Below are 16,764 nucleotides of genomic sequence, written 5' to 3' on the forward strand. Positions count from 1 at the left end.
GGCCTTTGAAGGAGACTTGGGTACAAAATGAGAGAAAGAGTACAACCTCTTGTTATCATTCACTTTCCCCACTGCAATCAAGGAATCATCTTTAAGATTGTGCACCTTTACTGAGTTTAGAAGGAACTCAACTCTATGTCCATCTCCAAGGTGAGTGATTTGGTAGATTGAAAGGAGATTTGAACTTAGGTTTGGAACATAGAGAACATCTTGAAACTCTCCATTTTCCATCTCCACATTTCATTTCCCTTCAACTTCCATTTTGCTATCATTTCCCATGAAGATGTGTGGTACCCTTGAATGATTCATTGAAGAAAAATCCTCCTTTGAAGAACCCATGTGATATGAGGCACCTGAGTCAAATATCCATTCCTTTGAAGAGTTTGCACTAGCCATGAGTGCTTGCCCTTTGCCCTTGGAATCAGAGGACGACCCTTTATCCTTATAAGCATTAGGCAATGGAACATTATGTTTCTTCATGATGTTGGTCAACTCATCAATCTTTTTGAGATAACACTCATGCTCTTCATGACCCAATTTCTTGCAATAAGCACACTTCTTCTTCTCCTTATTGTTGTCCCCCTTCTTGTTGGAATTCAAGGACTTGCCTTATTGATTGGATTGTGGTGTTGTCTTTTCTGCATCCTCAGATTTTCTCTTCCATTTCTTCTTACCCTTTCCTTTATTTGAAGACTGTCCAATTGAACTTTGAGAACTCTCATTGGCCACCAATGCTTTAGATTGAGGTGATTTGAGAATCCCCATTGATTTCAACTTCTTTTCTTCATCATCCAATAGTTTAACATATTCATCAAAAGTGACTTTCTTGTAGGGAGACCCTAAGGTAGTCTTTGAGGTGTTAAAAGAAGATACAAATGTGGAATATTCTGATGGCAGCTTGTTATGTATGAGATAGATCAGTCTGTCATCTTTTATAGAACTCCCACAATCAGTAAGATTTGTCCTTAGTTCATTCACCTTGATGATGAAATCCTGTATGGAGTCATATGACTTAGGATCTAAGGACACAAGCTCATCTTCAATTTTGAACACATCCTCTTTAGACACTTTACCATAAAGGTTTTCGAGGGTATCCCAAGCTTCCTTGGATGTAGAACATTTTTTGATTTGATACATGATCTTATCATCTACCCCAAAAAAATCACCTAGGGCTTTCCTATCCATTGCTACCCAAGCTGAAATATCACTATCTGAAGCTTTATCACTTGCTGGTTTAGGAAGAGTACCATCTACATATTGTGAAACTCCATTATGCATTAAGTGATACCATATTTTGATTGACCACGTAACATAGTTATGAGGAGTTAATTTAGGAAACTTAAAGTTGTCTATTATGCAATAAATGAAAGAAAAGTGTAGAAAAGAGAGAACACAACACTAAGAACACCACCCCTTTTCACTAAATCAACAAACCCCCCCAAAATAGATGCTTTGGGCACTTTATCAGTAGTGTGATTACAATGGGCCACTTGGCAATTTTGGTCTTCATGGACTTCTGATTTTGCTTGTTACAACCTCTTAATGGAGTACAAATTTGAAAATTTACAATGTGCTACAATTCTAGAGCATTACAAAGCAAAGAAAGGCCCTATTGTTGAAAGTGACACTTTTGTCCACACAACCCTACAATCTAATAGCAGATTTGAAAAGTAGACAAAAAATAACGCACTTTCAAAAAAAACAAAACCTATTTTCGACTCTAGATGTGCCCGTGCGGAGCATTTGAAGTTGCAAAATGTAGGATTATCCAGGTACAGTTGCCAAAAAATGCAATTTCTGAACAATCCGTGCACCAAAAATAAAAACTAGCTACATCACTGAAAAATTTAGAAAATTCTACCTAATTTTAAAAAAAAATCGCACCTGATTTGGAGTCCGGATGTCTGAGTTATGGCCTCTCGAAGTCGGACTACAAAAGACAAAATCAATCTAGATAGGGGTTGCATCAGCGAATGACAAGGTTAAATTTGACGGTCATACAACTGTCGCAACATTTGTATTTCGCCCTAGAATGACGTCCAGACGGGCATCAAATTTAAGATAACAAACTTGATGGCGTCAATAGCCTCTTGCCCTGTGATGATGTTAGCGACTGATGTGGTGTGTCGTACTGTACATATTTGTATGGAATTTGCTGGCATAGCAGGGGTACGGTTGTGACGTGGCGCCAAGTCGAATTACACATGTCCTTGAGGAGCTTGCACAGTCACTGTGTGACGTGGCATGGCGAACAAATGGAAGATCGCCGCATGGCGGAAGATGTGGCCCACTAAATGGGCTCTGCATAGCAGACAGGCGAAGGGTCTATGCTGGGTGGGGAAGCAGCCCCAGAATCTTTGTTTAATGTGGCTAGAAGATCCTCTCTGCAAGCGCCGAACTGTTTAAGCAATGCTGGAAAGTTGACTTCCCGTCACGGTTTATCCTCTCTGCCGCTACCAAAATTACAACACAACAGTTGCCGGAACAATGCAGCAGCTACCGAAATTAATATCGGTGAAGGGACATTAGTCCCACATTGACTACACCTCGCATTTTGGCAATTTTTAAAAGGTAGAGGCCTTAATGCAAATGCCAAAGCGATTACACTGGATGTGTGGGCTGTGGTCGCCGGAGGGGTTGTGTCCGCTGGTAACTATTATCGTCGAATTAACCACTCGCAGTGGTGCCTGAATTTGGTGAGATGGCCTGAATTTGTGATGCGCAGTACGATCGGGATGTAGAGGCCGAAAAATGAATGGTAGGTACGGCTCGATTTAATGCGCTAAATAAATATAATACCTTGCAAAATAAATTCTCGAATATCCACCAAAAATGTAGAGCCGAACCGGGGTGTCACTGCTCGGTTCGGCCAAAAAAAATTTCTCTACCTGGTCTATTAAAAAAATCTAAAACTATCCAGATTTGGAAATAAATTGCAAAGAAGAAAAATATTTAGATATGAAAAATGAATGAATTAGATCCGAAAATGACCATGCCCGAACTGCAAATCGGGGCCTCCAGGTTCTGATTTGCAAAAAAGAATTGTCTCGCAATGAACTTTCACCCAATATAGGCAAATTTATAGTTGATCTTCATTGAATCGATGCTCCGGACGGAACAGTGAGGTCAAATCTAGCTCTAGACACTCCCGATTTCTGCGGATCCTTCAAATTCGAATCGAGGTGCTGAAGCATGAACGGTCTCAAAAGGCTATGTGTAAAGAATCTCCCTCATCTCTAATACCATGTAAGAATTTGGCTTAGGCCAAAATTAACTTAAGAACTAAAGAACTCAACACAACCACACAGTAGACCAAAATAGACATAGTATGATCAGAATGACGATATTCATTCAATATGCCAACTTAGCCAACTTGAGAGTACACTAGGAGTGCCCGTATATAAAGGCCTCTCAGGAAGCACCTAGAATGTCTCTAGAAACAACCAGGAGATAAGACAACTAAGCACCTTATCCAACATTCTAGATGAATGGATAAGAATAACAAAGTGTCGTGTGTGTAGAAGATTCTTGTGTTGTAGACAACATGTGCTTAAAAGAGGTGCGGACCCCTGTGATGTCATCATGACAACTCACAAGAGTGCACATACTCCTAGGTGCTAATAAATAAATATTAATATAATGCATTAACCTAAGTAAACTCAAGTAAGTGTAATAAGTAAATATTTATTTACACCAATAATGTGTAAATGAAACTTTTGACTACCTTTTTTTGGTTGAGAACGCATACAATATATGGAACGTACTTGTAGTAGTTTGATAGAGTACCATGAATAAATGGCCTCCCACGGAGTATAATGGATGTTGGCACTAGACTAAGATGGTTTTATCAAATAGAATTTGAGAATTCAAATAATGTAACTAGCACCATTGGAGGTTTGTAGATTGACAAAGAATTGGAATGCAAGTGGTGGGAACAAAGTTGCATACAACAAGGATTTCAATATCCATACTATGATATCAAGTGGAAACCTTTTAGACTAGTGTATGGCCATCCTTGAAAGATGTGCCTAAACAATGTGGAATAACAAGGATTATGGCCCAAAAGATCCATTGATGTACATACAAAATGTGGAAATACAGGGAAGGCATGTGATGTGCTTGACAAAATTACCCGAGAAATGTTCAAAGTCTTCAATATGTTGAAGCATGGACAATGTTAGTGAATTGTTTGACAAAATGGGATTAAAAAAATCTCATCTCAGTGTAATAATCCATTCAAGTTGCAGATAGCTTAAACATCACACACTAAGGCTTCAGTCCTAGACTAAAAGTGTTAAATAGACAAAGTTGACTTAATTTCTCAAGCTTACTTTTGCCATTAATGTGTGATGTTAAAGGGTGGTCGTTTAATGCCACCTTCTCAAAATCACATACTCATTAAAGCAAAGCTAGAAGTTTCAAATCTTGTTAACAATCATTTTCTACATACACATGCCAAAGATGGAAGCTTTGGAGGAGAGCATAGACATTCATTAGAGTGCATAAGCATTTGAATCTTTGTTAGCTACAGTTATCCAACATGGACAAAGCGCTATTGGACATCCACAAAGGCTGTTGAATCACAAAAAATGTAGCAATTGTTTGATTGAATCCCTAAATAAAAGTGGGTTATTTCTGCTGAGAAATCACATCAATTGTTTGACAAAATGCCTCAATGAAATGTCAAGTCATAAGATAGTAACAAACATTGAGGAAAAAGATGAAATTATGGAAAATGAATGTCTCATGATGGGTATGATAGCTACATGGAATTCCAAGAGTGTAAAGTGAGAATAAACTCTAAGCCATCACCTTAGTTAGTAAGCTTCTTCAATCGAGCCTCATGACTGACTAAGATAAAAATATGTAAATATAAGGTTCAAAACCAATTTTGGACGTGGAATAATAGGCAATGCACCCAAATGGTTTGAAAAAAAAACTTTGAAGAGAAGGCATCATAAGGAATGAAATAAAATGATTCATGTGTTCAAAAAGATATTAAAAATCCAAGCAAGTGCAATTGACTCTTGTGAAGCTGATACCACAACCTCAAGAACATTATGTTTGTTTGTTCTATTTTTACATTATTAAAATTTGGTATGAATATTCCTCAAACACAGATTATCTTGGCAGAGAGTCAACGTTTGATATTTAAGCCATTCATAACAGACATGTGTATAAAATATAAAGAAATACACACATCAAATTTTTGATAGAATACCCAGGCACATATGCAAATTGTGGGTGACAAGACAAAGCATGTAAAATGTTTGCTAATTGTCTCTACAAAATGTATATATACAAATATTTTATTCATATCATTTGACAAAATTCCTAAGAAATGACACCATTCATAATATAGTGATAGTGCTAATTGATGAGATGGCTTTGTTGAAAAGGAGGTCGAAACTTCAAAAAAGAGGCACCCGATGCATATTAACTAATTTTGATGAACTTTTCAACCTTCTATACTATACAAGATGGAAGAACTTTGAGGACTTCGTATTAGAGGATTTTTGGTAGAAAAGTGATTCTCAGAGAGATAGGTATTATCGTTGGAAATTGAAAGGTTAACATTGAAATCCTTAACAATGGAGCCGAGTTGCTTGGCAAATTGGGCATTGTCTATGTAGCAACATATTTGCACCTTAGTAAAAATACGTTGCTAACAAAAAATAGTGTGTTAATATATATATTTGATAATTGTAAGTGTTTGTAAATGTCTAACATATATTAATACAATTAGCTGACATATATGTTAACACACTATTATTTGTTAGCAACATATTTTTTAGTAAGGTACAAATATATTGTTGTGTAGACAGTGCCAACAAATTGCCATGAGGAAATTAGTCAATGGAGTTGGGTTTAACTAGTACAAAGCACTGACTACTCTGTTGGTTGGTGTGGGCTCAGATGTGACTCGTACAAGCCTTTATTTCGTCAAAAGGCATTTGGTAGATGTGCACAAATTCAAAACATAAACTCACTTCTCATTCATGTCCACCCATGTATGGGTTAAGTTACCACTTTCTAAGACATAATTTTGTTAGATATTGCTTTCCTTCACTAGTGGAAATGACTCACTAGCCGTTCATGTTAACTTGTGCACCTACAGTTCATAATCTATATGTCAAAATTTGCCAATTTTTCCAGTGAACTTCCATAAGTGAGAGCTTAAAGCTAACTTTTCAGCTTTCCTCGGTCACAAAGCTCTTTGTAGAATTCGTCGACTGCAAGGTGGTCTAAAAGTGTCATTTTAAAAATGTTCACCCAATACCCACCACTAAGACCCCCAATAGTCATTATAGTACTTTTTGGACTAGTGGACCAATAAGCAATCAAGAAAACTTTAAAAAGAAAAAAGCAAACGATGTACTAAGTTTTTTTGGGCAATAATTGGGGGTAAAGGTAACAATTAACTTCTTTTGTGAAAGCACACCTTGAAGAGCAGAAACTCTACATTGCAGAGACTCATGCTTAGATAAACATGTTTGCAAAACGTAAAAGGGGATGCAGATTGTTTGATAGAAATGTGTTTGCATGGAACAACCTACTTGCAAGATGAACCAATTAATTTCAATTGATTGAAAACACAAAAAAATGATGAAATTGTAAATTTAAAGTATATAATTAATAAATTAAAATATCACAAAACTCTTTTATCAAAGAAAAACTTAAGAATTTTGAAGAAGCTAAAAATAAATGTTAAATAACCTTACTTTGAATTAATTGAACTTTTAAATTTGATCATTGAAAGTTTGATAATTTTCCAGCATAAATTTTATTTTCCTTTAACTTGAACAATAAAGTATTAATGAGAAATTGATAATATTAATTATCGGTTAAAAAGTTTTTAAATTTTTTTTATAGCAATATTATAAAACTGTTGAGAAATTTAAAGGCGATGATAAAAATTAACATCAGATCCGCAATCAACAGTCAAATTTAGAGAATAAAATTGATCGATTCAACACAACGCGTCTACAATCCCTAGTGAAAATCAGAGAATAAAATTGGTCGATTCAGCACAACAGTTGTTCATCGCTGCTGTTCCCGAACTGTTAAACGATATAATACATTCTAAAATTCTAAACAGAAAAACAGCAAAATTCCACCATCATTCAAACTGTAAAATCTGGCGCTGATCCATCCATCCCATTTACCATTGAAATTTGATGTTCGCGCTGAATAGCAGCTTCAGGCGGAACAGCATCGGGAATTACCTTGAACTCAGGCGGCTCAAGCCTCACAGGCGCGACGGCCGGATTCTTCAAGATGTACTCAAAAATTTCTCCATTTTCTTCCATGGCGGATCTCAGAAACGCCACCAAAACCCCCGCCGCAAACCTCCTCATCGGCTGGAGGGGGATCCGGCACTGGCAGAGCAGGCACGGCAGCCAGAACAATTCATTGTTGAGAATATCATTCACGCCGTAATCGCTGGCAACAAAATGGTAGGCCGGCGCCGGAGATTCACGGAAGAATTCCTCGTGCCCTAGCCGCTCAGGCGCACAGGGCGGCAGCAGAATTGTGCGCTTTGATCCCAGGCCTGTACCTACGATTAATGTCGGAATTGTGAGAGGAAATGTGGAATTTGAGTAGGTTAACAGAGGGGGAGGGTTTTGACGGTCGCCTGCTCCATCCACGGGATCGAATCCCGCTAGGGCAGAGATTTTGACGGAAGTACCGGCCGCCACACCTAGGGCTACGCCAAAGGCTACTTTCCCGCCCCTGCCGTGCCCTGCGATGGCGAATCTTTCGAAATCTGGCAGAACGGCCTTCAGCCGAGCGGGAAAATGCACATGAAGGTTTTCTTTCAGCCAGTCTGCAATGGCTGCCGTGTCGATCATTTCTTTCGTGCAGTCCCATCCTGTGAAGTCGTACAGCTGCAATGCAGAAATTTAGCTCAGAGCATGTGAAGGCCGGTTAGCAAGCACAGTCAAAACTTAATTTTGAACTGGACGAAACATACAGAGTCTAGGTATTTGAAAGAAAAAAAATCAATCAAATTGTTGGTTTATTTGGGTTAAGATTTATAATAAAAGATCAGAAAAGAAAACGGATTGAAAAATTGTCTAAGATTATGTCTCATGAACATCATTAAATTTATTCATTCACTCAAACTATTAAATATGGATTTCACTTGAAAATAGAATGAAAAAATATCAGACAATTAAATTTTAAAAAGCTAGATTATCCTTAAGTATGAAATAAAAACAAATTATAGCAACTTTTTCATAGATTTTGAAGGACTTAACTATCCTCCCACAAAAATGTACAGTTGATCAATTTTCAAAAGATCAAAAATATCATAATTAAAAAAAAAATCAACGTTTGAATGATCTATAATTTGTAGTTGAAAACAACAAAAATTTGAAAAAAAGGGACAGACTAATCTCCAACAAAATGTATAAAGACAAAACACAGTCAAAAAAAAATTGTTTCCAGATTATGAAAAGTAATTTTTTTTTTTCAAATTTTTTGTTGACAACAAACTATACAGATTATAAAGATCAAATGTTAAAATTTTCGAAAAAGTCTATAATATTTTTAATTAAATTTTGTAGAAATTGTGTAAGTTGAGATGAAAAAATCTGTCATTCCATTTGAATGCCGGTTAGCATGCAGATGTTAGACGTTAACCGTAATTCTGACTTGGATGAAAGCATGAAATGAAAACAGGTCAAAGCAACTTTTTCGCGGGATAAATTCAACTATTTTTCTAAATTAAAAAAGAAAAACTTTTTCAGGACATCTGTAGAGGTTACAGCTAATAGCAAGTAGCTGGGGAAAGGAGGGTTATAATCTAGTAGCTGACAAGGGTTATAAATTATGGAAGATAATTGTTATAGTTTTTTCTCAGAGATGTTTTTAATTATTATTTTAAAAATGATTCAAACGATGAACTAATAATAGATCATTTTGTACTATGATCAGATTATTTTTTAATTCATTTTAAACTTTTTTATTAGCAATTGATTCATTTGGGGCACACTATTGTTTTCATAAAGGCCAAAGGCTCCCATTTTTGTGTTTGGTGGATAACTCTTGTGCACCACTATTGAACTATTTTATAAATAAGTAGGAGATAATTTCCACAGCTAGTCAAATTGTGATATGAATATCAGGATTTAACTGTGTGATTTTTGAGTCAAACTCGATGACCCATGTTTCATGAGTAGTGATTCAACATGAATCCATCTCTCATGAGAATAAATGGAACACTTAGCACTCATTGGATCTAGGTGATGCTCACAAGGGTGAAGCACCGGGACTTCTCGGGAGGTCACCCATCCCAGTACTACTCCAGCCTGAGCGCGCTTAACTACAGAGTTTCCTCCATAGTTAAACCCAAAGCTTGCAACCCTATTTGCAAAACCTTCACCAAGTGTTGTGCTTTATGAACCATTCATTAGAAAGCCCCTTAAGCTCATCAATTGATAAGTAGGAGATAATTTCCACAGCTAGTCAAATTGTGATATGAATATCAGGATTTAACTGTGTGATTTTTGAGTCAAACTCGATGACCCATGTTTCATGACTATTTTATAAAGTCTATTCAACATTTAGCATAAATGCTGACATTTCTGTGTGAGTGAATATTGTCAATTGATACATGAACCTAAAAGCCAAAACCTTTACTTTAACCTTTTCACTAAACTCTTTACTCAACTCCAAAAAATACATTGAAAAAATAGACAAAATCTGACTTAATCAGTAATTTTAAATACATGAACTACAATATCTTTTTCCCTTAATGTACACAGAATTTTTAACTAGGTAATAGATAATAGAATATAGCAACTTTTTCACGTGTTCCTTTTTTAAAAACTTCTCGCAGAGTTCTGTAGGGTTTACGGCGAACAGTAAGTACCAGAGGAGGGTTACAGATTATGTATTTCAATTAAAACTGATTGTCATAGCCTTTGAAACAAATCGCCGTATCATTTAACAATGATGATCCCTATATAACCCAGACTCCAGTTTGAAGAAGCAGCAGGATCATGTCTTAATTCTATTCTTTAGGGAAGCTCTTTAGAGATGATGGGTAAATACAAGCATTTAGGATATGATTCTTACAATGGTTTAAACTGGGACACGTTGAATAAAAAATAAATAAAAAACGATTATTCTTTTCTTATTCTTCTCAGGCCAAATGGGAAATCAGAGTTGTGGAATTGCAAATCCAAGAACCGAGTTAAGATTGGGAATTATAAAATTAGTACAAGATATATATAGTCAGTTGGAAAGGTAGATAATCTAAATTTACACTAGAACTTCGCAACAGTGTAAATTTCTCGATGAAGATCTATAATTGACATCCAACTTTTAAAATAAACAAAAATATATTAATTTTGTATATATCAATCTTTTAAACCATTTGATCCCATTGAGATGACAAAAACATCCATTCATCCAATCCAACATGAAACCCTGAACCCCAGAACATTTAAGAATGTGAAACCAGACAACTTGAAACAGCTGCAAAGACTTTCAAATCCTCTTTAACAAACAAAAACACATTAAAAAGAGTTTACTTTCAAATCCTCTTTAACAAATAAAAAACAGAACAAAACTGGCTCATTCATTCCAACATGAAACCCTAGAACATGGAGGAATGTTTAACATGCATCTTGAAATAGCTGTAAAGACTCTAAATCCTCTGTACCAAGCCAAAAAACACATATGAGAAAAAAACAGGCACATTGGCTAATCATGAAGGATGTAAGGAGCTTGAGTACCAGAGGAGCCACTGCAATATACCCATGAGAAGCCACCTGGTGCAGAAAGTCCCAGTAGAAATTGTTGCGGAGAGGAACGTAGCTATGTAAGAAGAGCAAAACCGGATATGTTCCTTGTAAGGTCGGTACTGCAACCAATAAGGACTTCTCTGGCGAAGGACCCCATGTCTGCATGTCCAGCGCCGTTACAGTGAATGGACCATCCATGAACACATCTCCAAGCACCGCTGAATCCACTTCTCCAATCTCATTATTCAGCAAAATACTGCAAAACAAAATAATTTCTCAAATCAAAATAATACATTTTCAAATCAAGCGTGCAACAAACTTTCCAACAAATCATTAAAAAACCACAATCTAGAAAGGTACAAAACAGAACATTTAGAATCCGTTCTTTTCTCACACAGGCCTGTCATAGAAATTTGAAAGCTACAGAACAGATATTTCAAATCCCTCTTTTTCTTAGAGGCCTCAATTTTTTTATGATCTTAGCACTAAAAAGTACAACTTATTGAAATCCATTATTTTCTCATAACCCTGAAAGCTACACGATAGATATTTTTAAATAGAAATTTATGATCTTAGCAAGAAATAAAACACAATTTATTCAAATCTATTCTTTTCTCACAGGCCTGAAAGAGAAATTTGAAGGATACACAACAGATATTTCAAATCCGTGCTTTTCCTTACAGGCTTTAGAGGGAAATTTATGATCGTAGCGAGAAAAAACACAATTTATTCAAATCCATCTTTTTTCACACGCCTGAAAGAGAAATTTGAAAGCTACACAACAGAAATTTCAAATACATTGATTTTCTCAGAGGCCTGAAAGATAAATTTAGGACCTTAGCAAGAGAATCGCAATATAGAAACCTAGACAGCATATTATTTGAAATGCATTATATCAACAGATTATTTCGCATTCATTTCGGCAAAAGAAAAAATTGTGACTTTAGCAAGAAAAATCACAATTTAGAAAGCTACACAACAGATTATTTCAAATCCATTTTTTTTTCTCGTAGGCCTGAAACAGAAATTTTTGACCTTGACAAGATAAACTACAATTTAGAAATCTACACAATAGACTATTTCAAATCTATTCTTTTTCTGAAGGGCCTCAAAGAAAAATCTGTGACCTTAGCACGAAAACGAAGAAGAATCTTGTCTTTCTTTCCATTGCTTGCTCGCCTCTGAAGATCACTGTAAAATCTTAGAACTGAAGATGAAAGACAGTAAAAAGCATCTTTAAATGACGCTGTACGGTAGAATTGTAAAAGTGACTGTAAACCGCAACTTTTTTTTGGCTCAGCTTTTTCTCGTGGGAGGGTCATTCTCCATTATCCATTGGGCAGCCGACAAACACATTTTCTATAACGCATTGATTACCTTTATTGTCATTTTCTTGAGGACATTCGAGATGATTCCTTAGTGTTCGTCAATATCAAAACTTGAAAGGTGCAGATTCATTCCATAGAGCTAGGAGTGTATATACACTGTTACCTGCACAATACTTTTGACAAGAAATTATGGCCAGCTTGAGTCACTCCATTGATTGCATTCATTACTTTTATTATTGCCATTAATCTAGGGGATCTCAAGGCGATGATTGAATCACTCTCTAAAGGTGACATCATTTTTACCTTTGTCTTTATAAATTGAATTGAAATTATAACTAGTGCTTACAGAGGTATGCAAGGGTTAGTCTATAGTTTTGCATATTTTTAATGACCTTAGTGTATTGTGTATGAAGGATGCATATTTTTAATGACCTTATATATGCATCCCCATATAAAGTTTTGTCTACACATCTCAGGCATCCTTTATCTGGCTAGGGCCCCTTAGGGCCCCTTGGGTTTTCTTTAGAGTTGTATGGAGAAATTGTACATTAACTCTTCACAGTATTGACTCGAATGAACTTGTACATTAACTCTTTACAATAATTACCATTTAGAGGAAATCTAAGTTTTAGATACATAATCATTTGATTAAAATAATTTTAATGATTTACTCTAACTATTATTCTCTATTATTATTTACTCCCACATTGGAATGAGCATTCAAAGAATTATCTCCTTCACACCACTATATGGGTATATTTACTTACATGTTAACTTTCACTCACACACATACACGAAGATGATTCATCTTAATTTGTGACCATACTTATATCACTAGTCACCTGTTTTGGATCAAATACTATTTTATAGGGTCCTTGGGAATAAGCTTAATTATTATTCACACAAAATAAAAAATAAGAATATAATTCAAATATTAAAAATTTCATCTTCAAGTTATTTTTTATATGTTGATAGGGTGAAAGTATGGATGTATGTCACCCTTAAGGCTAACTTGGAGGGTTAGGTTGAACATGTTCTGGTTGAAACAGGTTCGCTTGAACCCTGTGGCAAGCCTAGATTAATTACTGGTTGAAACAGGTTCGCTTGAACCTTGTGGCAAGCCTAGATTAATTACTATTCATTAAGATCAATTTTTATTATAACATTTTAAGCTTGAGTAGAATCGAAACCTCCGAGATGAGATGCTCACAAGTTACCATTGTGTTGTAGGCTCTTGCCTTTTATTTTAAGTTTTGTTTTGTTTGTGTTTTCTTTTTGAAAAAAAGGGGTAAAAACTTTATTGAACATTAGAACTAAGCATTATAAAACAACAAAGGGCCAAAGCCCCAAGAACCAATAGAAACCACAAGAAAAAACAAGAACTAAATCATCCTTCCCCAATACCACTCACATCCTTTGCAAGAATCCTCTCCAAATCCTGAATAACTCGCAGGACATCTGCTCCCACCTATTAATCTTTTCAACATCTATATTCTCTGACGCTCATTTGGCCAAACAATCAGTCGCCCTATTCCATTCCCGTGGAATATGGACATAAGACACCGACTCCATCAAAGAGCTTACTTGTAATATTTGTTGCACCATCATAGCCAACTGCTAGCTAACATCAAAAATCAACTCTCATGGATTAGATTGACCAAAACCTGAGAATCAAACTCACAAATCACCTTACACCACCCTAAAGCATATGCCCACTTCAATGCATAGAGGATAGCCAAGCCTTCCATCCTATTAACAATATATATCCCTTCATTAGTAGAAAAAATAAAAACCATTGATCCAGAAGAATCCCTACCAATCCTGCCAATCTCAACAAGTCCAAGATTGCCCCTAGACGAGCCATCTATATTAATTTTCAAAAAACTAGCAGGAGGGGACAGCCAACTACCCACCCTTTGAACTTTTTGCCTCATGTCTACCTCTCCTAACATAAGCAGAAGTCAGAGGTAGCCCCTAAATTCCAAACTGTTCAACCATCTCAACATCTCCTTTCTTTAATAGCAACACCATCTCGCCTTTAGCTTCAACAATATCCTGGATCATTCCCATAATTCTAAGCCAAACTTGTTGAATCCCCAATTTTTCACCCTGAACGATTCTTCGATTCCTTTCCAACCAAACTTGCCAAAGCAGAAAGATGGGTCCAACATACCAAACATCTTGCAAGAACAGGGCCAAGGAGGGGGGCCTCCCCAATCTAGTCCAAAACTCAACCAGGGAGGAGGCATAAATGCATGGGCTTTTCCACACACCCCACCAAAAATGCCAGAGTTGTAGGGTAAAAGAACAATGGAAGAACAAGTGTGAAGAATCCTCCTCTCCACAGTCGCAGAGAAAACTCCTTGATGGGCTAGAAAAACTCCTCTTTTGGATATTATCCCAAGTCAAACACCTATTCCAAGCCAAAGTCCAAATAAAGTAAATACACTTTGGCCAAGAAAACTTATTCCAAGCTTTCTTCCATCAATGAACCTCCCCCCCACAATCTACTAGGAAAGCAACTCCCGATACCTAGAAGAAATAGTGTAAGCACCCTTGGGATTAGGAGACCAAGCCAACACATCATCATCCATAAGGGTGCTACAACTTTGACAAGAAAGAATATAAAGAAGCTCAGTGCACTCCTCCTCCAAACCAACAATAGGCCATTCCTCTGGGTTCTTCCATTGCGCCTCTACCAACTGCCTCTGAAGGGAAAAGGACTTAAAGTCACACACCCTTGACCATCCTGCTTCATAGAACCTCTGGCACAATATAAGTAAATGAGGATACTGAGAAACAATGGGAGGGCAACCATCCCAAGCGTCATGCCAAAAATGCACCTCATATCCACTCTTGCAAATCCAAAATAAGCCACCCTTAATGGGCGCAACCCATTTCTTGAGAGTATTTCGAATCGCCGAGCCCTTCCTTGTCAAGCTATACTGAGGAATATCACTCTAAGAGATCCTTGGAGAGTAATTTTGAGTCAAAATTCTAGCCCACACTTGGTCCTATTCCACACACCAATGCCAATACAATTTAGCAACTAGAGTCTACTAGATAGCAATGACTACCTTAACCCAAGACTACCAAACTATTATGGGCTACAAACAACATCCCATCTAACAAGGCTCCACTTGGAAGATAATAAACTACTAGCCCATAAAAATTGTCTTACTAAGGAGTCAAGATCCCTAACAAAGCCCATTGACACAACCTGAATCATACACCTATAGAGGGAGAGCCTAAACCACAGATTGGAGCAACTGTACTTGACCCATAAAAGACAACCAATGATGGGTCCAATGAGTGACTTTGACACCAAACTTTTCCAGAATAGTTTGCCAAGAATCCCTAGAATGCCTACCAACTAAAATAGGAATCCCAAGGTAGGTCAATGGGAGATCCTCAATCTAAAATCTGAGAATATGAGCAATTCTCCTTTGTATGGAGGACAAAGTGTTCAAGAATAAAATGGAAGACTTGCCCTCATTAATTAATTCTCCTGAAGCAATAATATAAACATCCAACACCTTGAGCATGTTTGAAGGCTCCCTAATGGTAGCCATGCCCATCAAAGCCATGTCATCCACATACTATAAGTGAGATTGCACAGGTAAGTTGCTTCCCCATTTCCCTCCCTGAATGGAACCCCCTTCCACATTCCTTTTTATCAGTCAATCCAAACCTTTCACCAAAAGGAGAAATGAGTAAGGAGAGAGAGGGTTGCCTTACCGTAAACACTGAGAAGCACCAAAGAGTTTAGAGTGCTCCCCATTAGTCAAAATTGAAAAAGAAACCGAAGTCACACAACTCATAACCCAGCGAATCCATTCCTCCTCAAAATCAAAGGCCCCTAGAACCTTGTGGAGGAAAGACCATCAAACTTTGTCATAAGCCTTAGCCATGTCCAGCTTGATGAACATAGCCTTATCTCTGGAGTTGGCCATAGAATGAATAGTCTCTATAGCAATAACTGCCCCGTCCAAAATCTGGCAGCCTGCCACAAAACCACTTTGTTCCTCGAAAATTAGTAGTGTAAGCCACTTTTTAACCTATCAGCAATCAACTTAGAGATAATTTTATAAATAACATTGCAAAGATAGATAGGGAGAAATTGACTTAATTGATCAACCCCCTCACCCTTGGGGATGAGAGCAAGGAAGGTATAGTTCAGGGCTTGAAGCATTTGCTTATTCTTTTGAGATTCTTGAACAACAGCCAATAAATCCAACTTGATAATCTCCCAAAATTCCTCGAAGAACTCAATTGGGAAGCCATTCAAACCATGAGCTTTTCCTTTCTTCATCTGGAAAATTGTCTTTTCCAACTCCTCCAAAGAAATGACACTCATAAGATTCTCCTTCATCTCTCGAGAAACCAAAGAAGGAATACAAGAGAGGACTTGAGCCTCTTCAACTGAATCCCCCTATGAGTCCTCCGTGAATAAAGAAGCAAAATACTGTACAACTTCATTTGAGATATCCTGAGGAGAAGAAAGTGTATCACCTAATTTAGTAGTGTAATAATGAATACTAACTATTAATGAAAGTATGCACAAAACTAAAGCAGTTAACACTTATAATAGGATTGGGTTATCACCAAAAGGAAGGCAAACCAAGAAAGGTAAGCTCCTTGGGTGTAACCTATGATGATGTAGATATGTCCCTAATGGATAG

The 16,764-nt window shown here is 36.8% G+C and overlaps 1 protein-coding gene across 1 annotated transcript; it reads right to left on the reverse strand.

Moving 5' to 3' along the window:
* Window positions 1–6,947: 6,947 nt before the first annotated feature.
* Window positions 6,948–11,963, reverse strand: LOC149528001 (chlorophyllase-2-like). The gene is made up of 3 exons (XM_089809438.1): window positions 11,882–11,963; window positions 10,746–11,010; window positions 6,948–7,889 (listed from the first exon to the last, which is right to left on the reverse strand). Exons 1-3 carry the CDS (start codon window positions 11,920–11,922, stop codon window positions 7,125–7,127), a joined length of 1,071 nt encoding a protein of 356 aa, XP_089665564.1. The 5' UTR covers window positions 11,923–11,963; the 3' UTR covers window positions 6,948–7,124.
* Window positions 11,964–16,764: the final 4,801 nt, after the last annotated feature.

The sequence above is a fragment of the Cupressus sempervirens genome, chromosome 11 (genome assembly GCF_028749045.1).
Source record: "Cupressus sempervirens isolate cs-2001-9-10 chromosome 11, ASM2874904v1, whole genome shotgun sequence".
Lineage (NCBI taxonomy): Eukaryota > Viridiplantae > Streptophyta > Pinopsida > Cupressales > Cupressaceae > Cupressus > Cupressus sempervirens.